General features: G+C 42.1%; 1 protein-coding gene across 1 annotated transcript in view; it reads left to right on the top strand.

Annotated features, from left to right (window-relative positions):
* Positions 1-27,417, top strand: part of SMPX (small muscle protein X-linked) — a 55,395-nt gene that overhangs the window by 6,315 nt on the left and 21,663 nt on the right. Inside the window, exons 3-4 of the mRNA XM_055122580.1 lie at positions 9,898-9,984; positions 17,301-17,451. Of these exons, the coding sequence (XP_054978555.1) occupies positions 9,898-9,984; positions 17,301-17,435 (222 nt within the window). The 3' untranslated portion in view covers positions 17,436-17,451. The remainder of the gene's footprint in view (positions 1-9,897; positions 9,985-17,300; positions 17,452-27,417) is intronic.

The raw sequence follows: 27,417 nt of genomic DNA, 5'->3' as shown, positions 1-27,417 counted from the left end.
AAATCCATCTGCTCTACCCATAAAGGCAATAGAATAGTTCCTTCTGGATATAGTATTCTCTCTCTTGCTCGATGTGTCTAGATTACTCCTGGTGGTACTCAGGGGACCATATGCAGTGCAGGGAGTGTAACTGGGACTGGCAGACACCCTGTAAATTCTCTCTGGCCACTGTCTCAGTATGTTTTATGTCATAAAAAGCATAATTCAATGCACCTTAAAGAGAAATATTATTTCTTGTGGCTAAATAAGAGCTACACTATCTGATACTTTCCTATCATCTCTACATTAGGGCCTGTCAAATAAAATATTAAAATGTATATGCTATACAAAGTGCTCTGTAATAGGAACATTATTTAGTATTTCTCAGTCTGTGTCCATATAGCTTCCTGTAAACCCCAGGATATTTCAAGTGAAAATCATGTACACGGGGGCTGAGGGAGTGGGGCACAGCATGCGTCTATGGGGACAGTTAAGGGGACAGGGGTCACAGAAAGGAAGCAAGATTGGAAGGGGCTGAGAAACACTGCTTTAGGGCATCATCTCGTGTGGAACAGAGAAACCCTCATCGATGAGAGACTTACCTCTCTCATCAGGTAAATACAACTTCAAGGTCTTAAATGTGCTATTAAATGCAGCCTCGTCACTTTAAAATTGGGATCAAAGCTCCAATTTGGTTCCACTGGGGTTGCCTGGGTGCATGCTTTGTGCCAGGTGCAGTGCCCAGGGTAGGCTATATCAAGATGAATTGACAACAGATCCCTGTGTTTGAGGATCTCATCGTCTCCAGGATTTACTGGCTGTGTTATCTCGGGCAAGTTGTTTATTATTTTTTCTTCTTTTTGACTTTCTTTGTGGTCACATTTTGTGTTGCTTGGGGCTACTCTGGCTCTACACTCAGGAATTACTCCTGGCGGTGCTTAGGGGACCATATGGGATGCTGGGGATAGAATCTGGTCCAGCCGTGTGCAAGGCAAACTCCCTATCCACTGTACTATCACCCCAGTCCCTTGCACAACTTGTTTTTCTTCTGTATGCCTCTGTTTTCTCATCTGTCAGGTGGGAGAATTGATCATAGTAACTCTCTTATAGAACATCTGTGACGGTTAAATGAATGAATATAAGCAAACGCTTAGATCAGTGCCTGGCTCACTATAATTGATTCATAAATATTAGCTGTTATCACTCACCATTAACTAGTTGAACAGTTCCCAATGTGGTCTCTTAGAACAGTGGTGTATGTACCAGTGCTGGTTTGTCAGCATAATAAAAGGTTAAAACCCACTGGTCTGCCGCAATGGTTACTAACTGCTGGTCTATGAACCAGTACTCAGACAGGTGCTAGTTCTAAGGTGTGAAAAGGCTGAAACCACTGCGATAATATTAGTTTCATGGGATATTGTTAAGTAAGAGATTCAATGGTTGAATGTTTGGGAAACACTACATGAAGCAAAGTCTAGCAGTTTCTATACAGAAGGATTTCTCTGAGCCCATAACTTACTGATGATATATATTTGCAAGAAGATGTTCATGTGATGTTTATAAATGTACTGGATTTTCTATTTCTAAAGCAAAATTTTATAAATCATGAATTAGGTCTCTATTTCGTCTGAATTGAGTGAACTTAAGTCACTACCAAGCATATTTCCAACAGTTGGGCATTTAGGGGGTTATATTGCCGTATCTTTGTGTGTCAGGCAACATGGAGCTTAATTTCTACCCAGTCACTCACTTCATGATTTAGTTCACCCTTAATTTACCCTTCTGAAAAATTGGGACAATTATGTTTTAAATTTTTTTCTTTTTGGGTCACACCTGGCGATGCATAGGGGTTACTCCTGGCTCTGAACTCAGGAATTACTCCTGGCGGTGCTCAGGGGACCATATGGGATGCTGGGAATCGAACCCGGGTTGGCCTCGAGCAAGGCAAATGCCTACCTGCTGTACTATTGCTCCAGCCTCGGGACAATTATCTTACCTAATAGGATTGTTATAATGAATAAATGAATAGTTTACAGCAAGTACCTGATTTATAGCACAAAAATTGTTAAGAGATTGCTTTTAGGGACAGGAGCAATAATACCACAAGCGGAGTGCTTGCCTTGCATGGGGCCAACCCAGGCTCAATGCCCAGCATCCCCTCTGGTACTGTGAGCTAAGAGTGATTCCTGAGTGCAGAGCCAGAAGTAGCCCCTGAACATCACCAGGTGTGCCCAAAAACAAATGAAAAAGAGATGACTTTTGTAACTATCCAAGTAGTGCATGGAATGACCTTCCTTCCTCTACCTCTCATTCCATGCCCTCCATGCCTTAGAATAAGAGAGAGGTCAGAGATAGACCTGACATTTGAGAAGATGGACAGTTGCCCTTCATATTCCCAAGGAAGAAGAGATAGACTTCAGATTCGGAGGGAATTCTATCCAAACACTCATTTCTTCTCAGTCGCATTAATGAAATCTCAGGAAGGGGCATGAAAATATCTTGAAGAAATCAGTCTATTTTTTTCATAGTCTGGAGAGGGCCTTCTGGTATTCTACGCAACTGATAAGGCTCTATATCAGATGCTGGCACACATTTTCTACAAAGGACCAGATAGTAAAGGATTTTAGGACTTTTATATCACTGAGTCTCTTTGCCAACTGTTCAACCCTGCCTTTAAAGGACAAAAGCAGCCACGGGCAATGCAAAAAAAATGAATGAATGTGGCTGTGTGCCAATGATACTATTTACAAAAACAGGTGGCAGGGTGGATTTCACCCATGGGCCCTAGTTTGCTGACCCAGGTTCTGTACTCGCCACACTGTTTGCAACTTCACTGTTGATAGGAACGGAGTCGCAACCAAGGTAACATCAACACATCAGACATGGTGGATAGGATCCGCTCAGATGAAAGAATTTGACATGACAGGTGGTGGAGGAAAGCCAGAGCTGTGGGAAATCTAATCCCATCAACCTATCTGCTCAGTGAGTCGCTCTAAAGAGACTGAGTGACACTGACCACTGGCAGTCCCCTCCTGTCATTCCCTTCCCTCCTTAACGCTTCTCCTTCGTGAGCCATCACAGGCTTTTTCAGGACCCTGACCTGCCCAGAGTCGATGGGCTTTGGGGCTTCACCGGTCCTTTCTCTCTACCATTGGTCTAAGTATGCTCAGCATGGATTATTTGGATCTATTACTTGTCCTTTTCCATGAGATCTGAGAATTCTGATTCTCAGGAATAAACAGGAAAACGTCCGGTGCCCTAGCGGTTGGTCTCTTTTGTGACTTCATCCCTCTGGTCCTCATGAGCTGCAAAGAGAGGATATCGTGTTCCATGAACTCTGATCTCTGGCCAACTTCAAAGGGCCTATGAACTTCTTGAAAATAATTTTGCTTTCTTCAGGATGAACTCTGTGCTTGGATTCTAACGGAAGGTTTGGAGAAGGGAAAGAACCCATGTAGGATCCACAGCTTGTGAGTGGGAAAGTTGGGATTTGAACTCACATTGTTTAGTCTGATGCCAAGGTTCATGTTTGAAGTTGCTCTGTACCTCTGCCCGGGCTCATTATTTACTATACAGTCTTACTGCACAGTCTGCTGAGCACTGATCTTGGAGAAGCCCCACAGCACCTGTGGGTATGACCCCTAAAATACAAAAAATAGAATATGGGCATGTGAGTGTGTGTCCGTCTATCCTAATTTAGGTTGATATAGCAAATAAGAATGTCATTTTGGGGGCTGGAGCGATAGCACAGCGGGTAGGGCATTCGCCTTGCACGTGACCGACCCAGGTTCAATTCCCAGCATCCCATATGGTCCCCCGAGCACTGCCAGAAGTAATTCCTGAGTGCAGAGCCAGGAGTAACCCCTGAGCATCACCGGGTCTGACCCTCAATAAAAAAGCAAAAAAATATATTAAAAAAGCTATCTTAGTTCCTTAGGACTAAATTCTCGAGATATGTGTAACAATGGATAAACTAGACATCAAAATATTTGTAAGGATTATATGTACTACTGCAAGGAGTTTTCTTAGGTGAATAAAAGCAATAAAAAAATATCTCATTTTCTAATCAGCTGTCGCTCAAAAGATACCTCTTTCTGTAAGTTTTCTGTGAAGAATGCTAGAGATAGAAAAATGTCCTCCTCTAGTCAGAGAAGGACCAGGGCTGTAAAGATAGGAAAATGTAGAGAGAAATACTTCAAAATACAACCCTAGAGGGTGTTCTCTGCCTGCAGTGAGAGAAAATTGCACAGAGGAGGCGACTGATTTTGGCAGGAGCTGCAGGGAACTGTGGAAAGCTAAAGAAAACTAAAGATAGCATGTGTGTGGGTGTGTGCATGTGTTGGGGGGGTCATCTGAAACAAGTGTGTAATGGGAGGAACCCCCCAAAGCCACAGTACTAAAAGAAGAGAAGGTGGTACCAACAAGGAGGGGAGAGAAAAGAACAATGAATGACTGTGGAAAGCAGAGTGGGTAGGAATGTAGAGTGGGTACCCGGAAGTTGACAGCTCTCAGAATCCAACACACTGGGGACGAAGGTGTCATTCCATAGTAAGCATCATTAGAAGGCTGTGGAAGAACTTTTCTTCCCAGAATCCTCCAGTTCAAAATGTGGAGCCAAGCAGGAGAACAATACAAATAATTAAGGGAGTAGTGGAATTAACCTACATGGAATTCTTTCTACTTTTCTTCACCTGGTGAGATCAAGTGGAGTATTCATGTCACATCAGATAGGTCTATTATCAGGGAACTGTATCCCGCTCTGGCAAAAGATGATCTGTTATATATTTTTTCCATTCCCAGTTTGGAGGATGTACCAAATTATGTATAGCTTGGAAAAGGTCACGGTACATTTATAACTCTCTGAGGCGACTAAGTCTCTAGGAAGGAAAAGAGAGAGGGTGAAGGTACGTGTACGGAAGGAAAAAATGAGTCCTGGCTCCATTTGCATCTATGTAAATGTTGTATCGAGAGGGGATATTCCACCTGATGTCAACTTTGGGGTGTTGATAGTAGATTTTTATCTGAATTTTATTTATTTATTTTACTTTTTGGGTCACACCCGGCGATGCACAGGGGTTACTCCTGGCTCTGCACTCAGGAATTACTCCTGGCGGTTCTGGGGGGGCATATGGGATGCTGGGAATCGAACCCGGGTTGGTCGAGTGCAAGGCGAACGCCCTACCTGCTGTACTATAGCTCCATCCCCCTTTTATCTGCATTTTATTTTATTTTATTATTATTATTTTTTTGCTTTTTGGGTCACACCTGGCGATGCACAGGGGTTACTCCTGGCTCTGCACTCAGGAATTACCCCTGGCCATGCTCAGGGGACCATATGGGATGCTGGGATTTGAACCCGGGTCGGCCGCGTGCAAGGCAAACGCCCTACCCGCTGTGCTATCTCTCCAGCCCCTTATCTGCATTTTAAAGAAAGAAATTTCTTTCATAAATATGACTTCTATCCCTAAACCCATTTTGAATGGCCAATGTAGTACCCAATTTACAGATGGAAAAAATTAAAATCATTGGAAGGTGTTCGGAGCCAGGCAGTAAAAGAGTCAAGAATATGCCGCAACTCCCTGGCCGGTGGCACACAAAGGGAGAACTCCAGGCCTACAGATTCTATCAATTCAAGTTAGAAGGGATTTTTCTAATGGCTATAATTTAGCCTATAATTTGTCACTCAAGTAAGGCCGCCCTGCAATTATATTAATGAAATGTCTCTAATCGTTTACAAAGCACGCCTCTGCCAGTCCTTTAAGGTGTACATTAGTCATTAGCTATTTGACACGGTCTGAGGCTGCTTTGGATCCTGTCAATATTTGCTGTCAAAAACCCATTTAGGTTCCTGGTTTCTTGAGTGATGCTTTAAAGATGAAAAAGCATTGAGGCAAGTGAGTTAATGGCTCATTTTTCAGCGTGGATTTTCTTTGACACCTATTCTGGAATTAATCCATTTTGTGCACCCCATTTCAAAAGCGAGTCTTACAGTGTAAACCTGCAATCTTAGAGCTGGTTTACAGAGCTTGAGAGTGGTCAGGTCGAAGGGAAAGAGCTCTTCGGGGGAGGGTGTGACAGTGAAAAGATCTGTTCCTTTGTCTTCGGATGTGGCTTTTCCTTTTCATTTGTTGAGTTGCTGTGTTTCATGGGTAAGACAAGGAGTGTGAATTTAACCAGTTTGTTGTGGGCTGGTTGGTGTTGTAACAACAACAATTTAGTTTGTGGTGATTCGGCTCCAGGGGCCTTTCAGGGACATCCTGGCATTGCCAGGTTAATTTGAAAGCCAGTCACAAGGCCGGCGCTGCTACACACGCAGACTCTTTTATTGACTTGTTTGGTTTTTGGATTGGGGGCCACATCCGGTGGTGTTCTTGGCTTACTCCTGGCTCAGTGCACAAGGATCACTCATGGCGAAGCTCAGCAGGACCATTATGGGCTTCCAAGGGATTGAACCTAGGCCAGCCTTGTGGGAGGCAAGCACCCTATCTGCTGTACTATTGTTCTGGCCCCACACGCTGCTCATCGATTTGTTCAAGCGGGCACCAGTAATGTCTTTAATTGAGAGACTTATTGTTACTGTTTTTGGCATATCCAATACACATGCGTAGCTTGCCAGGCTCTGCCATGTGGGCTTGATACTCTCGGTAGCTTGCCGGGCTCTCCGAGAGGGGTGGAGGAATCGAACTCGGGTCAGCCACGTGAAAGGCGAACGCCCAACCGCTGTGCTATCGCTCAGCCCCACACGCAGACCCATTCATTAAAACACACTCTTAGTAATAGTCAGGCTTAAAAGTGTCCAAGCTTGCTATTTATTCAATACAATGTCGATCCCCCACCCTGGTTCCCAATACATGAGTTATTGTTTAAATTGACAGAGATATAAGAACTGGAGCGATATAGCACAGCAGGTAGAGCATTTGCCTTGCACGCAGCTGACCCGGGTTCGATTCTCCCATCCCTCTCGGAGAGCCCGGCAAGCTACCGAGAGTATCCCAGCTGCACAGCAGAGCCTGGCAAGCTACCCGTGGCATAATCGATATGCCCAAACAGTCACAAGTCTCACAATGGAGACGTTACTGGTACCTGCTCGAGCAAATCGATGAACAATGGGACGACAGAACAGTGCTACAAATAGATATTAAGAACAGTTAGCAAGCCATGTCCAAATTTAATGGGTACATTAAGAGCAGAGACTCAAATATTTCACATAGTTAATCAGCAGATACCCCTAAAAGACAGAGTAACATTCCTATTTTTTGCCTATTTGCTCTCTATATCTAGAAAACCGTAAACTACTGTTTCTTGGGCACATTTTTGCGTGCACTGTAATCTATTCTTTTCTTTCCTGGGTGCATTTTTACTGCACATCTGCATTCGGTTTTGCCTTGGGGATACCCCAACCTTGTGGTTTTTGTTAGGGGATGATCTCCCATATGTTCCATCTCTAAGACGTTTGAACACCATTGAAGGATTTTAATAAGCAAATGGTAGAGGAACTATCAGGTGTTTTTGCCCCCTCGGTACAGACAACATGTTGCAGCTCTTAGCAGTGGGATCTTCTCACTACCCTAAGATGCCCGTGTTCATTGGAGAGGCTACATGGATTGCCAGAAGTAATCTCTGAACAGAAAATGTGGTGTTTCCAGTTTCCATAGAAGCTGCTTTAAATATATTATCCTGGCTGACCCTCACTGAAAACCACAGCCTACTGAAAAGCATGCATACTTGATGAAACGGATTAGCTTCAGGGCTGGAGAGATAGTACAGCAGGGAGGGCACTTGCATTGCATGTGGCGTCCTAGGTTTGATCTCCAGCATCCCATATGGTCCCCTAAAAACTGTCAGGAGTAATTCCTGAGTACAGATCCAGGAGTGCCCCCCCCAAAAAATAGATAATTTTAGCAATGAAGTCTTTCCCAATCAGTGTGTTAACTTGAACACGTGTTAGGAAGGTGTCCTGTGTAGATGCTTAGTAAATGGTCACAGTAGTGGCAATCCAAGTGAACTTTGAACTACTTAACCTTCACATAAATACTCTTCAGAGCAAATTTCTCTGTTTTATTCAAATGGTAGCAATGGAAATTGTCATTGTTTTCTTTTGGGGGTGCCACATCTGACTGTGCTTAGGGCTTACTCCTGGTTTGACACATTCAGGAATCACTCGTAGAGGGCTCGGGGGACCCTATGAGAAACTGGGGGTCTAACCCAGATTGGCTGTGTGCAATACACATGCTGTGTCTGCTGTATTGTCGCTCTCACCCTGGAAATTGTTATTTTTTAATATATAGTTCATCTTCCGTGGGTCTTTGCATTGGCTCGCACGTTTCAGGATTCTAATGCCATTTAGTGTAAGATGCAGTCAATTATGACATACCGTTATTTATGACCTGTTTTTAAAATGTCAGTTAAAATGGTCAGATATATGTTCTAAGACTCTTTCTGATTTCAGAGATATTAATAGAGGTGAATCTTGGAGTTAATGAAGCGTGCTACCACATGAGTCATACTTTCCTTCCTATGCCCCCTCCTCCTCCCACGCCAGGCCACCTGATATTTCCATTAAGCAGAGGAACAGCAGAGCAAACTCAGCCTTTGCTTCTCCAAAATGTTTCATCTCTAACATTTTTCTGTACTTTTATCCTAGCACATACGCTCCTTCCTAGCTTGTTGGCCCTAGGGATGGTTGTGCACTGCTCTTGCTCTCTGCCACAGGCACTTGGAGCTGCTTTCTCTCTGTGGGATCAGTGTTTATCTAGTAGGGAAGGGAGATGGAAAGGTCTTATGTAGAAAGTCAGCCTTTGCTCTTGGGAGCAGAACACAGGCCCACATATTGCCTGACATGGACACCTAATACTTCTTGTGTCTTGAGTCAAGCATTCCCCTACCAACCGATCTTTTATTGTGTAATTCCCAATCATTTAATTTGCTGTGATACCAGAATCTTCCAAATTGTGTTATAAGGTAACAAAATATTTTGCTTCTTTTGTCCTAGTGTTAGTATTATGCATAGCCTCAAAGAACAATTTCAATTCTTCAAGCCCACATATCCAATTACTCATAGGGCAGTGCCTTATCTTAAGTAAGAACCATCGTTTTAACTTAAGAAAAGATGTTAATGCTTCTTTTATGTGAGTGCTGCTAGCGACTTAAAACCTTCTTGGTCTGCATGAAATCTTCCTGCCTTTTGATATCAGATGAAGTGGGGACAAAATTCATACATACACATTTTCTTCCCCAAGTTCAAATGACTGTGTCACGAACACGATTATGCTATGTTGGAAACGGCATGTTTCCTGTTTTATAGCTGTTATCTTGTGCTTACTCCTAATGAACACTGCTGTGCCATCTTAATAAAGGGCAGATTTCTGTGAATGGGAGCACCCTAGAATCTGACTCTGCAGCATGTCCTTCTGCCCTGACTCATGGCGTGGTGAGAGGCCCAAGGAACTGGGGTATAGCTGCAGACATTACTGAATTGTGGAGGCAATTGCGGAGCACGGTTGCCCCCTCCCGTAGTAAGTCTGAAGGAACCTGAGGGGGGGTGCGAACGTGTGGGATGACTTCAGTATCTGCTGCTTCCTTCTGCCCTATCATTATGTGTTCCTTCCTCATGGCAAAGGGGAGGAGAACTATTAAGCGCCACAGGAGGGCAACAGTCAGAACAAACTGTCTTTGGATTCCTCCATCCAAAAGGGATTTTTGAAATTGCTGAGGCGACCTCAGGAGAAGTACCCGAAAGCTGTAATAAATGGGACTTGCATCTCCGTTTGCATATTTTGCGCTCTCATGCCAGCAATTTTCTTGAGATAAAAAGCTCTGAAGATTTACCTTTCTGATGTTTTCGCTCCTCATGAAGATTTCAGCCTCAGAATGTCATTGCTATTTCTTGCACTAAATTTTCCCCGTCTTCTCTTTCAGGCAAATATCAATATACCTATGGGGGCCTTTAGACCAGGAGCTGGGCAACCCCCGAGAAGAAAAGAAAGCACTCCAGAAACAGAGGAGGTGAGGAAAACTTTCTGACAGAAATCAGTACTGTCTTGGTCCTCCAAAACCTCAGGGCTGGAAGATAGCTCCTATGGTAGAGCCCAAATGCTGAACATGTGCAAGGTCCTGGGGTCGATCCCCAGTACTGCATACTTTCTGAGCACTGCTGGGTGTGGGCTGTTGCCTCTATAAAAAGAAATAAATCAGGAGCAGTGATAAGACTGAACAGTAGAGAACTTCCTTTGCACGTGTGAGGGCCTGTATTTGCTTCTTGGCACTGCAGAATAAATGAGTAAACCCTCAGATTTCTGACCAACAGTGGGCAGAAGCAAGGTGAGGGTCATCATGCAGACAGAATATATGAATGGATGTGGGCCAGGGACTCATCACTGCCCTTCTCTTCACTTCATTAAAATTTGTTTCTGGCACAGTAACTTGAAGAGTTGTACATCTAGTTTATTAATTGGTGTGTGTGTGTGTGTGTGTGTATGTATGTACATGTGCGTGTGTGTGATATCCTCTAAGGTACTCTTGGTTGAGCAGCTCTTACTGTACCAAGCAGGATGGATTTTGTCCAGTTTCTGGTGAGTGATGAACCCCAATGTGAGCACAGATAATAAGCATAACAAATTACTTGTGGCTCAAACCCAAAACCCCAATCTCTGGGTATGTCTTCTGAAAGGAGGACTTTGCAAGGGTGTCTATCAATTTCTGTGTTATTTTTCTCTAAAGTTAATTCTCTACCTCTCCTCCAAGTCCAAACACTCAATCTTCTAAAATGGAGGACCAAATTAATAATGAATGCTGTAAACAGAAAAAAAGATTACTGTCCCTAGCATCATCTCTACTTGGGAGTTTTCTGATGAAAACTGGGAAGACTGGATTCTGATCATTAATTAAGTTTTTAGAGCTCACCATTAACATGGTATGGAAAATGCAATAAAATTAATTCATAGGACATAGAATGATGTGTTTTATTTAAATATTAAAAAAAACCTTAAACATGCTTGCAGGTGACATTTGGTATTTTCCTCAGAAGAGCAACCATTACCTTCCCAACACAATGTTGGCTGCCCAATATATATACTTCATTTGCCCCAAAATAGTTATTCCTGACATGATCCTAAATTAGGGGTTCCAGATTCCTCCTACTAATAGAAAGAATTTCTGAAGGGGTGAGTAAGTGTACTTGAGACACTGTCAATTTCTGGAATTTCAACTATGATATAACCTATGATAAATTAAAAAAATGAGCATAAAGTTGAAAAGATCCAGCTCTACAATTTTATACCACACAATCTCACATTCTGATGCTACTAACTTGGTAGCAGTTAACCACCCAGTTAACTCATGAGCATGACCTCTTCTTCTCGAACTTTGGTCAGGTTTTGCTGAGTCTGCAAAACATGACCCTTTCATTCTTCAGAGGGTCACAATGAGAAATATCTGTAGCACTGTAGCACTGTCGTCCCGTTGTTCATTAATTTGCTTGAGCGGTTACCAGTAACATCTCCATTGTGAGACTTGTTACTGTTTTCGGCATATCAGATACGCCATGGGTAGCTTGCCAGGTTCTGCTTCTCGGGCTCGATACTCTCGGTAGCTTGCCGGGCTCTCCGAGAGGGACGGAACAATTGAACCTGAGTTGGCCGCGTGCAAGACGAGTGCAAGGCCCTACCTGCTGTGCTATCCCTCCAGTCCAATGAGAAATATCAGTGATATAAATGACATGGCGTAGCCTGACAAGCATTTTTCATGACGAACTTCTGGGCCTAATTACTTTGCATGTTGTAAGAAATAGGTATGGGGAGGTGGAAGTGGGAGTCAGAGGAATTCTTCCTGTTCCTCAATTTCTTTGTAATTCCATCCCTCCCCCACCCGTTTCCTCTCTTAAGTCTCAGTGTTGGAGTGTGAACTATTACATCAGACTATTTTGTCCCATATAGAAGAGTTTAGAGGAAAGTTCAATAGAACATCTGGTAGTCAAAAGGGAGAAAAGGACCCGGTAGAGATCTGGAAAATGACTCACCATTCTGCCAAATTCTACAAATATTCTGTCACCCTAAAAGGAACAGTTCCCTTGACAACAACCATTTGTAAAACTGGGAACTGGGAACAGTGCTGGGGCTGATAAGGCTTCTCTTAAATTCTTTGTCTAAACCAAAGAATGCCTTCCATGTGCTTTCCCAATCCAGAAACCTACTAACAAAAGTTAAGAAGAATGTCCTTATTGGCCAAATTGGGGTTATCTGGAAGGAACCCTGCCGTTCATGTCTTGATTATATTCTTTATCACAAATTCATAGAAGAAATAAAATGATTTGTATTATGTTTCTAAAAGATGAAAGATGACTCAGCTAAGCGTATGCATTGCTCACTCCACTTCCTGAAAGATGTAATATGTATTTATTCAATAACCCACTTAGAATTTTCCATTACATGTGAACCATACTAAATCAAAAGCTGAAAGTTTGTTGCTAAACAAAAAGTACAGTTCGTTGAGATTTTAATAACTTGAAAGTGCCTAATATTATAGAGAATCATTATCTGTGCTTGTTCACATATGAAACCTTTGTACATTATCTCGTACACTGGCTTTCTATAGTTAATATGCCAATGCAGCACATTTTGATATTACAAAGATAGTGGATGTGACTGACTCAGAAACTTAACAGAAGGAACTGGAAGCATTTCTCTCCTTCATGCTTCTTTATTGAGATCTACCCACCTAACAACCTGGAACATTTATAAGTGAGGAAACATTTTCCTCCAAGTGGAAGTTTAACAGTTTTAATGATTGCTTCTAAATGTGCATTTATACGGATGAATGTGCATGCATAATGAGATGAAGCCCATCCTATAGCTATGTGAATTGTACAATATTTTTCCAGATATTTACAGCCCGTGGAGTCTACATTGAACTGCTTTTTCATTTCTTATGGGTGAGACCAGCAAGCTAGCTCATTAGCACTGTGCCAGACTCAAAGAAAACGACTGTAGGGAAAACCATGGGCCCTTAGTAGAAGAACACTATCTCAAGCTTTTATATTTCTGCTCAGTGCCCCAAGTAAGCAATTTAAAAATATTTCTATAAAGGACAGGTCTCCCAAGTTACTGGTGAGAGATGGGAAAGTTTGATCACTGTCTTTGCTTTCCCTTGAAACCCTTACTGATTTGAGAACTAGGTGAAGAAACAGATGGGGTCCAAAGAGCATCGTTTTTTAGGTCCTATCAGAGTGTCCCAGGGTGGCCGAGTGAAGCTGGACACAGGACCAGCTTCTGATTGCTTTGTTCTGAAACCGTTTTGGCTCACTGAGGTGTTGGATGGGCAGATGGAGCTCTGCCAGACCCACACCAGAACAGTGCAGGTTTGGGTCCTCTAAAAAGCAGAGCCTGAAAAGTAGAGCTGCAAGAACCTGTCTCCTCTAATATCCAAGAATAGTAGAAATAAGTACCAGGAGGTTGGCTCCATGGCTTGGAAGCTGGCCTCACATGCTGGGGGAAAATGCAGCTCAGATAGAGAAGGGAACACCAAGTAAAATGTGGTTGGAGATACCGTGCGGGAAGGGAGATGGGCGCTGAAAGTAGACTAGAGACTGAACACAATGGCCACTCAGTACCCCTATTGCAAACCACAACACCCAATTGGAGAGAGAGAGACCAGAAGGGAATACCCTGCCACAGAGGCAGGGTGGGGTGGGGGGAGATGGGTTTGGGGGGTGGGAGGGATGCTGGGCTTATTGGTGGTGGAGAATGGGCACTGGTGGAGGGATGTGTTTGCGAACATTGTATGAGGGAAAAACAAGCTCGAAAATGTGTGAATCTGTATCTGTACCCTCATGGTGATTCACTCATTAAAGAATAAAATTTAAATAAAATAAAAAAAAAGAATCTGTCTCCAGGAAAGCACTGGTAAGAAAAATGCGAGGTCATCAGACCGTGGTATTGGAGGAGAGGGGGCTGGGCAGGTGCAGCCAAAGGCTCAGGCTGTGCAGAGGGAAATTCCCTGCGGTAGTTCCGCCTGCTGGCCGCAGTGCTCAGGCTCCCAGGCGCGGCCCGCCTTCCGACCCGCTAGCGCAGAGTTATTGGCGGAGAGCAGCTGTGGGAAGCATGACCTCAGCGTGACAATGGGCTGGCCTCAGAGCGAAGCAGCTGGGCCACTCAGTTCCCAGAACTGCTGAAAGCTGATCCGGGAGGCGTTTCCTGGCTGTTTCTGTGGTTAAATGCGCCTCCTATACATTCTCCTAGGGCGGCAGAGGCCTAATAGGGGAACCTTAACAAGAGACTTTCTTCCGCAATAGAGAGTGTTCTGAGCCACTCACAGCAACTGATCTTGTTATTCTACAGTCACTTTAATGTGCGTCCTTGCTGTATAGAGAGACACGCAGATTTGTCACTATGCTACTTCTTGGGATTAGTCGGTGAAACAATAATCAACACATTGTGTGTGTGTATGTGTGTGTGTGTGTGTGTGTGTGTGAAGCAGGTATTGGTGCCATCAAAAAAGTATAGGATGGGGCTGGAGCAATAGCACAGCGGGTAGGGCGTTTGCCTTGCACGCAGCTGACCCGGGTTCAATTCCCAGCATCCCATATGGTCCCCTGAGCACCACCAGGAGTAACTCCTGAGTGCAAAGCCAGGAGGTAAGCCCTGTGCATTGCCTGGTGTGACCCAAAAAAAGCCAAAAAAAAAAAGTATAGGATGTCCTGTCCTAGAGCTGCCTTAGTGAGAAAGCGTTCAATGACAGGAAATTCAAATTACTTAAAGCAGGAGGTGCAGACTGGGCCTCTCTTGCACCATACCAGCTCATCCATATCCAGGAAGGTTTGTTTATGTCTGTTTCAGTTTGTTTATGCTTCCCAGAGATTATTTTGGAACAAAGCCACTGCATCTAAAAAAAATGTGGAAACTCCCGGACTAAGCCATTGTTGGAACCACTGTACACTAACGCTCTACATATAAGTCTCTCCTATTTCGGCATATTTTAATTATCTGACATCAAATAATATGAGATCTTGTATTTCCCTTGGATATGTAAATTCTTTTTTTACCTTTTAAATTTTTTTTCATAAAGTAATTCACAGTATGGATTACATTCAATATTTTGACACCAGTTCCCCCATCATTATACCTTCCCACCACCATTATTTTGAATTTTCCCACCACCACTCAAACCTGCCGAAAAAGCAAATGCTAGATAATTAATTGTGTATTGCTGGAAATCCAAATTCTTCTAACTCCTGGTACTTTTTAATTAATTATCAAACATTGAACAATATTCTAGCACTTTCTGAGTCCTGTGGAAATTTCTTATTTTCTTCTTCCAACTTTATTCAACATTCTTTACTTATTTTTTTTGCTTTTTTTGGGTCACACCCGGGCGATGCACAGGGGTTACTCCTGGCTCTGCACTCAGGAATTACCCCATGGCGGTGCTCAGGGGACCGTATGGGATGCTGGGAATCGATCCTGGGTCGGCCACGTGCAAGGCAAATGCTCTACCCACTGTGCTATCACTCCAGCCCCTCAACATTCTTTAAAATTCAGGGGAATTTTGAAACTCTGAAGATGTCCTAACAGCACATAGAATTATATTATGGCATTATTCTTTCAAGTGTTTTAAAATTATAGCATGATGATTTACCAAGCTTTTCATAATGCAGTTGTTTCAGGCAATAAATGTTCCAACAGCAATCCCGCCACCCCGGTGCCCTTCCCTCTGTCATTGTCCCCAGTTTCCCACCCACCGCCCCAGCCTGCCCCTTTAGCAGACACAAACAAATGAACTTTACATTGTTGGTTATAACACAAAAGTAAATGGAATTATCAAAACTTACATCAATAAAAATCTCTTTGCAATGATCACCACATCTCACCATGGTTGTTAGGATTTACCGGACTGGTTGGTGCTAGTTGATGGCACTATTCTCTCTTTAAAAAACTTGCCTTTGGATGCTAAATGTAATGAATTGCTGTGAACAATTTGGTAAAAATAAAATAAAATTTCGGGGAAAAAACTTGTGGGTGATTTCAGGGTCCAAACTTGGTAGTCTTGCGGACTATTGCCAGCTCTGTGCTTGGTTATAACTCCTGATGGTGCTTGGGGGGACCCTGAGGTGCCAGTGAATAAACCGGGGTTGGCTACATGCAGGGCAAGCAAGTACCTTAAGCTGCCTGTGGTATATTTCCAGTCCCTTGAAGTGAATTATAATATATTGAGATAATAGTTTGCAAGAGTATAAGCGTTTATATGTTTTAGCAGTATACAGCAGTACCACACAACACCCACCACCAAAGTGCCAAAGTACCTCTGCCACTGTCCATGGCACTATTCCCTTCTCTTCCCCATTGGTACCATCAGTTCTGTTGTCTGACATTATTTAAAAAATATTTTTATGACCTATGTCTCTGACCTACATCTCAGACTGCAGCGATAGCATATCGGGTAGAGTGTTTGCCTTGCACATGGCCGACCCAGGTACGATTCCTTCGTCCCTCTTGGAGAGCCCAGCAAGCTACCAAGAGTATCTCACCTACATGGCAGAGCCTGGCAAGCTACCCATGGCATATTCGATATGCCAAAGACAGTAACAACAAGTTTCACAATGGAGATGTTACTGGTGCCCGCTCAAGCAAATCGATGAGCAACGGGATGACAGTGATACAGTGATATCTCTGACCCAGAGACATTCACTGTGTTATTTATTTATTTATTTTTATTCTTTTATTGAATCACCATGTGGGAATTTACAAAGCTTTCAGGCTTGAGTCTCAGTTATACAATGCTGGAACACTCATCCCTTCACCAGTGCACATATTCTAGCCCCAAGAATCACAGTATACCTCCCCCCACTCCCCCACCTCCCCAGCCCCTCACCCCGCGTGTGTAACTGATAAATTTCACTTTAATTTCACTTTACTTTGATTATATTCAATATTTCAATGAAAAACTCACTATTATTGTTTGGAGTTTCTCCCCCCAAAGTCGGACCTGCTGAAAAGGAAGCATTTGATAATTTGTTTTCCATTGCTGAGAATGAAGGGATATGAGGTCGAGCGGCCGCACTAGTGGCTGCACTGTTTTGGATTTCTGTATTTTAGTATTTTAGTAACTAAGTCCAGAGAAATTTCTGCCAGAAATTGCATCATTGCAAGCTTGTACCTCTCAGCTACTTTATATTCCACATATGAGTGCAGTCTTTCTATGTCTGTCTCTTTCTTTCTGACTCATTTCACTCAACATGATACTTTCCATGTTGATCCACTTATATGCAAATTTCATGACTTCATATTTAAATGAGCTGAATCTCTCTGTTTTCTTTCCCTTTTCTTCAGGGTGCTCCTCCCACCTCAGAAGAGGAGAAGAAGCCAATGCCAGGAGCAAAGAAGCTTCCAGGACCTGCTGTCAACCTATCAGAGATCCAGAATATTAAGAGTGAACTGAAGTATGTCCCCAAAGCTGAACAGTAAATTAGAAGAAAAAAAGGTGAGTGAAAATCCCTTGTCTCAAATAGATTACTAGGAAATGTTAAACCACAGAAGGCACCTGGGCTCCCTGAAAGTTTATTAAGTATTAGAACCTTCCATTTAGACCATTATCTCTGGCATGAACATTTTTCTAGTATGTAAAGCCACACCTCTGGGTCTGTCCTATTCTATAATGTCTGCCTGGACATATGATAATTCTCTCAGAGGTGTGTGCGTGTGTGTGTGTGTGTGTGTGTATGTGTGTGTGTAACTGGTCCCCATCATTATCTTTTGAGCCACTGGGGATAAAGACCCCTTTATCCATCATTACCAAATCCCAACATTCACTGTTTATTTCATTTCTTTGTGTGTGTCTTGGGGGGGGGTTCGTAAGATCATACCTAATGGTGTTCAGAGGCTATTTCTGACTTTGTGCTAAGGTGTTCTGGGGACCATGTGGGGGATTTAAATTGGGTCAGCTGCATGCAAGAAAACTGCCTTAACTCTTCTACTCTCTCCTGTCCATGTTCTTTCTATTTGTTTGTTTTCTTTTGGGGGGTCACACCAGTGATACTCAGGGTTTACTTCTGTTCTGTACTCAGGAATCACTCCAGGTGGGGCTCAGGGGTCATAGGATAATCTGGGTCAGTCGTGCAAGGCGAGCACGTTACCTGCTGTACTATCTGTCTGGACTCAGTTTATTCCATTTCTCTAGCAGAAATTTCTGTTGAGAGGAAAGGAATCTATACTAGGAACATAAAACAGGCACTTTCATCTAGCTGGTTATACGTTTATTTACTCATTTGTTTATTCATTACATTAATTCCTGTGTTCAACTAATATTTATTAGTATTATGTGCTGAACACCAGACACATTTTAAATTTTAAAATTATGCACCACAGACACTGATGTTTTGGTTATCTGTTATCTGATGATCCCCAGTAATGCCCCATTCTTGAGATGAGTCTTAGATTGATTTCCTCATCTGTCACATTTCCTAAAAGGGGTCTGAATTCCAAGCTAATGCTATCACCTCCTTGTTATACTGTTTCATCCCTTCCTCCCACCACAACTTACCAATCAATCACACCCCTCCCATGGGTATTAGAGTAAAATCTTCTGTTTACATGGATGGCAGAGTGTCCTTTCCTATAGAAAGAACACAAACCTAAAATTCTTTTATTATATTATTATTTTACTATTTATTTTTGCTTTTTGGGTCACACCTAGTGATGCTTAGGGGTTACTCCTGGCTCTGTGCTCCAGAATTACTCCTGGCAGTGTTTGGAGGACCATTTGGGATGCTGAGGATCGAACTCAGGTCAGCCGAGTGCAAAGCAAATGTCCTACCTGCTGTACTATCATGCCGACACATAAAACCAAAGCATTCTTGAGACAACCCCATGCATTGTGGCAGCATTACTTGTCACACTTACATCGACTCACTAGGGTATTTACCAGTTAGTTCTACCAAAGAGATTTCTTGATAGTACTGAGAAAGAGGAAGCTTGCCATTTTGAGTTAAAAGAACAAAATAGTATCTAGCAGTCTAAGCACAGTTACATAAAAGAACAAAGGAATATGAATCAAACACAGCAAATTCTATGAGCATAGAATGAATCCTGGGAAGTTGGAAAGAGACAGAGTGACAAAAGCAGCAACACAGCCACATCCTGACCTGAAGTGGGGCTGTGGCTGCACACACCGGTAATTAGTTATCACAGAATGTAACAAATTCATGGCTGACTGTCAGACTCAGTTCCGCTTGTGCTGCCAAGATAAGACGAGACGTTCTGATATGTCAGAGAACTTCCTTCTGAGAAAGTTGCAGAACTTTCTTTTGAGAAAGTCCGGAGAACAGAAATGAACTTTTGGTAACATTTATTACCATCACCAAACCAAGATCATTCAATTTAGATACATGACTTTTCTGGTTTTATTTTGGGGGGGCCACACCTGGCAGTGCTCAGGGCTTACTTTTGGCCCTGTGCTCAGGGCTCACTCCTGGTGGTGCTCAGGGAATCATATGGGGTGCTGGCGATGCAACTTGCGTTAGCCACATGCAAGGCAAGCGCCCTACCCTCTGTACTCTCTCTCCAGTCCCCAAAATAAATAATCTTTCTTTCTTTGGGGGTTCACACTCAGAATGATGCCCAGGGGACCGTATAGAATGCTGACGATTGAACCCAGGTTGGCCACATTTAAGGCAATTGCCAAACCAGCTGTGCTATCACTAGGCTTCGAAGATACATGAGTTTTTTAGTGAAAACTTCAAAAGGCTGTGCTTTTGTGAAATCCATGTAGACTTAAATTTAACCTCAGTTCCCAGAACCCCCAAACCCAGAACTTGGTTTCGAAGATTCAAAGGGGTAATGGTGTTAAGTGCGCACAGAGACTGTCTTGCAATGCTGTTTGGCAGTGAGGCTGCTTCTGTGGCCTTACAACTATTGTTATGATCATGGAGAAATATATGAATTCAGGGCCAGAGACCTGTGCAGTGGGTAGGGTGCTTGTCTTGCACATAACCAACGCTGGTTTCGTCCCTGCTACCCTATATGGTTCTCCCAAGCTCGACCCAGATTGATCCCTGAGTGAAGAGCCAGGAGTAAATCCTGAGCATGGCCCGGTGTGTCCCCAAAACCAAAAAGATAAAAAGAAAAATATCAACTCAATAAAATATCAAGAAGTCACAGTATCAGAAACAAAAGTTTATTACTTAATTTTCTCAGGGAGGATTTTAATGATTCTTCTATTCTAAACAAATCCCAATAATGCAAAGTTGCAAACAAGTGGGTCAGTGCTAAAGAAAAAAATGCAAAGCTAGTCAGAGACCTGTTGGTCCTTATTTTGTAGAAAAGTAAAAGCCTACGTTGTTAGGGTAATTGATCTGAATTTCAAATGAGTACAGCCTAATTTTAAGCCAGGGACTAATCTTTATTTCTTGTTAGAGAAGCATTAAGTTGGCTTGCTTCAGCCTCCACAATTCTATGAATCTGTCTTATTTTGGGAACATCATAGTGATAGTTCATGGACATGGATAACATTCTTAATGTTGGTTGACCCAGTGGACATAAGCAACAATTATCCTGGACCAGTCATCATTTAGCAACTTGTTATTGTACTGAACAGTTTTCAAGATAAAAGAGTATGAGTGATGTGCAAAATGTCAAGAAGACATATTGTTCCAATACACTGTGGAAGATGGTGACTTTTTTAGACACAAACATGTTCAAAATTCCATTTCGAGACATTTTAAATGGTTTATGGTTTGGGAAATCATAATAAGGATAGAAATCACAAGTGATTTTGACTTCCAGCATGACATGATTTTCTTTGCCTGCATTTTATTTCTTGATTAATTAGAAAATATTCATTTATATTGGTTATATGGGAAATATTAATTTCAAGTTTGTGTTTCTTGAAGAATCTGTTCATTTGCTTTTGGAAAATTTTATTTTCTAAATACATGCAATATCGCCACAACAATGTGCAGAAATCTATTTGGTAATAAGCATTTTTTAAATTTAACTCAAATAAAAGAAGCTTATATGAGCTATATCTTAAGCATATCTTGATAATTTTAAATGACTTAATTAATAATTATTAAATAATATTGATAGATAATTTTAATTGGTGGTTGATCACATTAGTGTACAATAATTGCATAGAAAGGGAAGATTTGAATTCCTTCTTGTCCTATCACTTTGTCACCTAACTGCACCATGAATCATTAGAGAGTGGTTCATTCAATCAGATTGTTTTTTTCATGATTGATGAAAAAGACCCTAGAACTGAACACTAAGACTCACAGAGGCTCAGAGATTTGAGATTTTCAGAGCATCATAAATGTACCAGACTGATGGAATAAAACAGTCCTTTCAGACTTAAACTGTTAGAGGAGAGCCAAATAAGACTCCACAACTTGCCCACACAAACTCTTCTTTTTCCATTGGTAAAGGAACTCAGTGATAAGGAATTGGGGAGGAGCCAAAAAGGTATCTTAAGTGGTAGGAATGCGACAATTTCAAGGATAATAAAAGATTAACATAAATACTAAATTTTATTCATGAATACAAAGGCAGCAACAGTTGAAAACGCTGGAACTGATGAAGCGCTAGAAATAAATACTTCAGTTGCTGCATCTGAAGTAGCAGCAACTCTTCCTGTCTGTATTGAACACTGTAGAATGGCCATCACAGTCAGATTTCATGATTATGTACGCAACCTTTCTGAAATGTACAAAATGGTAGTGGTTCTTGAAAACTCAGTCTATAGGCTTTAGTGCTGTGTAGAAGTGAGACACTATGGAATTACTTCCCATTTGCCTTTGGGATCTGAGGAGCGTTGCATCAGGAAGTCTTTTGAGGTCAGTCAGTAGGCAGTGGATCATACTGGAGAAACGGTGTTGTGTGCGCGCCCACACACGGCCCCATAAGCTCAAATGAGTCACTATCCCATACCCCACAGTGGTCAGCCAGGATTAATTCTGCATTTTTTCCATATAAAAAGAACAATTATTATGTTCTGTTGGGAAATAAATACTTCCTTCTTCTAGCTCACCCCCAGCATTTTGTTTATTCCCTCATACTACTTAATGAAGAGGAACTGGGTTTGTTTATATATTCAAGGTTGAGGTGTCCTGGATATATCATGAGCACACAGAATGTCTCTAGAACATTGATATTCCATGTGCTGGTACCCTGACCAAAAACGTATGGTGTCCCTGTGAAATGTGTTCATGTAGCTGATCCATATTCTTGTACTCTCAAGAAGAATACCACTAAACAGCAAGACTAATGTTTCTTGCAAGAGCGGAAGGTTACATTTTTGACTACCATCAATAAAGGGCTCAGAGATTTGACTTTAAGTTATTAATCATACCTTGTCTTCTGGGAAGCTGAACAATTAGAGACATTTTTGAAGTTTATTTATCGTCCTTACAAGGCAAGAAAAACAAGTAAAATAAGAAAAAAACAATTAATTTTCAAGAATTCTCTGACTTTATTTTTCCAAGAATATGTCCAGATAAGACATTATTTACCAGACAATCATTCTGAGTGATGCCATCTCTGATCAGGAACATAAGGCGTTTATTATTGTTAAATGTTAAGCATTACACATCACTGTGACTCCTGCTGATTCAAGGGCTAATTTTGAGAATGTTGGCAGGAGGGCAAATTGATGTACCCAAGACACTCACTTAAAAAGTACACTTAGCATCTACCAACAAATTCCCAAATTATGTGAAGCGAAAGCTGACAACCAAAGGGGAAATAGGCAATTGAACAGTAATAGCAGGAAACTTCTGTACCCCGCCGTCAATTATGGAGAGAACAACTAGGTATGAGGACAACAAGGAAATTGTCGTAGTCCTTTTTAGCTGTTCTTACAGACTACCACAGACTAGGTATAAAGAACAGAAATTTATTTCTTAAAGTTATGGAGGCTGGAAAGCCAAAGACCTAGGTGCCAGTAGATGTGCTGTATGGAGAGGGTGTGTTCTTGGTTCATAGACATCTATGAACACATCTCCCTAAAACATTAGGGGGAAAGGGGCAAGAATGCTCTCTAGGATCTATTTTTTTCTTTTGGGGCCACCCTCTTCGATGTTCAAGGCTTACTCCTGGCTCTGCACTCAAAAATCATTCCTGATGGTGCTCAGGTTATCATATGGGATGCCAGAGACTGAGCTGGCATCGACCACATGCAAGGCAAGTGCCCTACCTACTACTGTACTATCACTCAAGCCCTACTATAGGATCTCTTTTAGAAGGACACTAAGCCCATCCATGAAGATTCTTCTGCATGACTTAACTGTTTCTTAAAGACCCCATTTTCACACCCCATCATATTGGGGATTAGGGTTTAACATATGACTTTGTTGGGGAGCATAAGTATTTGGATGATAGTCGAAATAAAGGAGTTGAGCAACACTGTCAACCAAATAAGACTCAGCTGTCATCTGCAGAACATTTCAGCCCACAGTAGTACACATTGTTCTTCAGTGCACATGGCATACTGTCTAGGAAGGCCACATGTTCAGCTACAAAGTGAATCTCGGTTGAGGGTCATCGCTGTCTTAAAGGACTGGAGCACTTCTGACTCACACGGAGCCCTGGGTTGATTTGATCCCAGCATAGCATGGCCCCTTGTGCATCACCAGGTACAGTTCTGGTGGTCCCCAGCACCACTAGAGAGAACCTCTGAAAAAAAAGTAGACAACCCCCGATAAAATACCCAAGTCTGAATACATTTTAAAGGTTTGAAATAGTGTAAAATATGTTCTCAGACACAGCTGATTGAAATTAGAGAAACAAACCAGAAAATTGGGGGGTCCACAAATTGTAAAGCTTAAACGACACACTCCTGAATCACCCGGAAATCTAATAAGAAATCATAAGGGAAATAAGAAAATATGCGTAGAAGAACAACAAAAAATTATAAGTAACCAAAACCTATGGGATGCAGTGGAAACAGGGCCTAGAGGGAAATTGATAGTTGCCAATGCCTGGGTTACAAAAGACCTCAAATCAGCAACCAACCAATCATATCAATATTAACAGCTCCATGTAGGAGATGGATTCCCCTTATCATCTTAAATTTAATTAACAGCTATACAAATTGCAGATGGTGAAATTGATGGCAGGAAAATCTTCCCTGTCAAGTGGTTACTATGTAGTGAGTTTGGAAAACCTGTTTGCATAAATACTATAATAGAACCTGGAAGAAAAACCCATCACCTATAAGGTCAGCATTTTAGTATAACACTGTGACACTTTGAGTCTTCTCTGGTGGGCTTCCTTTCATATGGGATGCCATGTAACAGTGGTGAACAATGTGGGATTAGGGGGAAATGTTTGGGTATTTTGTCTTACCTTTCTAAAAGCAGAAAATAGTGTCTTCCTTTTAGGTACTTGTGAAAGAAACATATTTTAAAAAATATCTATAGCCCAGTGCCTGGCATTCAGTAAAGGTTTGCTTCTTCTCCTTTTATTTTTTGTCTTTTTCTTACCTTGAGTTATTCATTGTACTTATACGGTTCCATAAGTTTGCTTCTTGCACTTTACATTTTCTCCTAAAAATATTTTTTGTTGCTTTGCAGCCTTCGGAATTAAGATGATTTATTTCTCAGACTAACACTTACCATGATTTCATAACCTTTTCTCTCTGCCAGAGACAGAGAATTGATTTATTGTTTTACATAGAACTAAGCTAAAAACAACAACAGCAAACTTCTCCAAATGTCTTCTCCATAGTTTGCTGAAATTTTGTCCTCAGTTTGGAAATGTTCCCTTGCTTTGACTCAATTATGGAAGTTATATGGAAACCATTTCTTTGAAAGAAATGGTTTTGTGCTGAGTTTTTTTTCCTTTTGGGTGAAGCCACACACTTCTTTTGATCTATTCCTTCCTTCCTTCCTTCCTTCCTTCCTTCCTTCCTTCCTTCCTTCCTTCCTTCCTTCCTTCCTTCCTTCCTTCCTTCCTTCCTTCCTTCCTTCCTTCCTTCCTTCCTTCCTTCCTCTTTCTTTCTCTCTCTTTCTCTCTCTCTCCCTCCCTCCCTCTTTTCCTTCTTTCTTTCTTTCTTTCTTTCTTTCTTTCTTTCTTTCTTTCTTTCTTTCTTTCTTTCTTTCTTTCTTTCTTTCTTTCTTTCTTTCTTTCTCTCTCTCTCTCTCTTTCTTTCTTCCTTCCTTTCTTTCTTTTTTCTTTCTTTCTCTCTCTCTCTCTTTCTTTCTTTCTTTCTTTCTTTCTTTCTTTCTTTCTTTCTTTCTTTCTTTCTTTCTTTCTTTCTCTCTCTCTCTTTCTTTCTTTCTTCCTTCCTTTCTTTCTTTTTTCTTTCTTTCTCTCTTTCTCTCTTTCTTTCTCTCTTTCTTTCTTTCTTTTTTCTTTCTTTCTCTCTTTCTCTCTTTCTTTCTTTCTTTCTTTCTTTCTTTCTTTCTTTCTTTCTTTCTTTCTTTCTTTCTCTCTCTCTCTCTCTCTCTTTCTTTCTTTCTTTCTTTCTTTCTTTCTTTCTTTCTTTCTTTCTTTCTTTCTTTATTTCTTTTCTTCTTTCTTTCCTTCTTTCTTTCTTTCCTTCTTTCTTTCCTTTTTTCTTTTTTGCTTTTCCTGCTCTTGGTTACGACCAAAACACTTTCTGCTGGCTCTGTAGTACATCAAGGTTTTATTCATTTGTTTTCCTGTCTAAGCCAGAGATTGCTGAATTTATTTTGCCTATTGTTCCTGTTAATCACTTGATATCCCCCCCTGGATATCCACCTTCTTTAAGTGACCAAATAGAAAGTACTCCCCAATTTCACTCCAGACTGTGACTGACCCCTTATCATTCCTGCGCCCCCTGAGGGAAAGGCACTTTGCGAAAGCCTCTAAGTTACTGTAGTTCCTGCTTACAGACTTTATGTGGAAGTCAAGTACTCTTTAAAATTTTTTTTAAAAAATTGAACCACTGTGAGATATACAATTACAAAGTTGTTCATGATTGAGTTTCAGTCATACAATGTTCCAGCAGCCATCATTTTCCACCACCAATGTCCCCAGTTTCCCTCCTGCGCACACCTCTACTCCCCTTCTGCCCCCACAATCTGACTCTGTGGCAGATACCCCCCCTCTCTCATTTTCCTTTGTTTATTTTCCTTTATTTTTCTTTTAGGCACTGTGACTTGCAATACTGTTACTGAAAGGGTATCATGCATATCACTTTACTTCCTTTCAGCATTCAGTTTTTGTCCAGAGTGATCATTTCCAACTACCATTGTCATAGCGGTCCCTTCTCTGTCCTAACTGCACTCCCTCCTCCCCCTGGGAAGTAAAGTACTCTTAAGGATGAACACAGGAGCCTTTGAGCTGATTGTGGCGGTTGCTTTAAGAGCCTCTCCATGTAGCAAACACTCAGAAGTTACCTGGCTGGCTTCTCTTCTAACAAACATCTAGAGGGCCAGGATGTGAAGTCTCAGGAGGGTGTGTGTGTGAGAGAGAGAGGTTTCAGAGAACAAACTCAAGGCCGGGGAAGCTCGTCATCTTCAGCCACCTTGGTCCAGGCAGAGGCGACCCAGGTCCCAGTTCTTTAGACCCTCGCAAACTGGCTCCTAGATTTCATGGGCCAAGGGGAGTTAAGGTGGGCACTTGCCCTACTTCCAATGGGGGGAGCTTCTCATCATCCTTGTTCTCTGCCTGTCCTCGGCGCAGGAGGACTGTGTGAGTTTTCACAACTGCAGGAGGTGTGGGATGCTACTTTCCGGAGAGCACCCCCCAGAAAAAAAAAGTATCCAGCCCCAAGCCTGGGGAAGTTGCTCAGTGGTTGAGTGCCTGCCTTGCATGCAGAAGGCCATGAGTTTCATCCCTGGTATCGGCTCATATGCTGACTGCTCTCCTGGGGGCACTATTGTTGTGATGCCAGACACCACAAAGAAGGTGCCGCCTCCAGAACTGTAGCCAAGTCTGGGTGAGCACCACAATTGAGGTGAGCAGCAGCCCTGCCGAGTCCTTCAACTAAGTATGTCACTGCAACAACTTCAGAGGGTGATGAGCAAGGGGATGGATTACCCAGCCCCAAGTGTGAGTAGTCATGAGAAGTGAGTGTTCCTGATTAATCTTCTGAGAATTTGGTGTCAGGATCAACGGTTGCCAACTTTCCTTTCCCAGCAATCATTTGACAGAATCTATAACATTAATAGAATTGCTGGGCCTGGTGCAGGCAGTATTGATCATCTCTGCAGTCAATGCAAACTTGGGAATAACGTACCCTTAGAGAGGGTTAGTTCATCAATTGACAAGTGAAATATGTTTATGGTATTAAGTGAAATATGTTTATGGTATTATGGTATGGACTGGAGCAATAGCACAGCAGGTAGGGCGTTTGTCTTGCACACAGCTGATCTGGGTTTGATTCCTTCATCCCTCTCGGAGAGCCCGGCAAGCTACCAAGAGTATGCCGCCCGCATGGCAGAGCCTGGCAAGCTACCCATGGCATATTCGATATGCCAAAAACAGA

The sequence above is a fragment of the Sorex araneus genome, chromosome X, assembly GCF_027595985.1.
Source record: "Sorex araneus isolate mSorAra2 chromosome X, mSorAra2.pri, whole genome shotgun sequence".
NCBI lineage: Eukaryota > Metazoa > Chordata > Mammalia > Eulipotyphla > Soricidae > Sorex > Sorex araneus.
The sequence above is the reverse complement of the archived record's forward strand: the minus strand, read 5'-3'. Positions and strand labels throughout refer to the sequence as shown.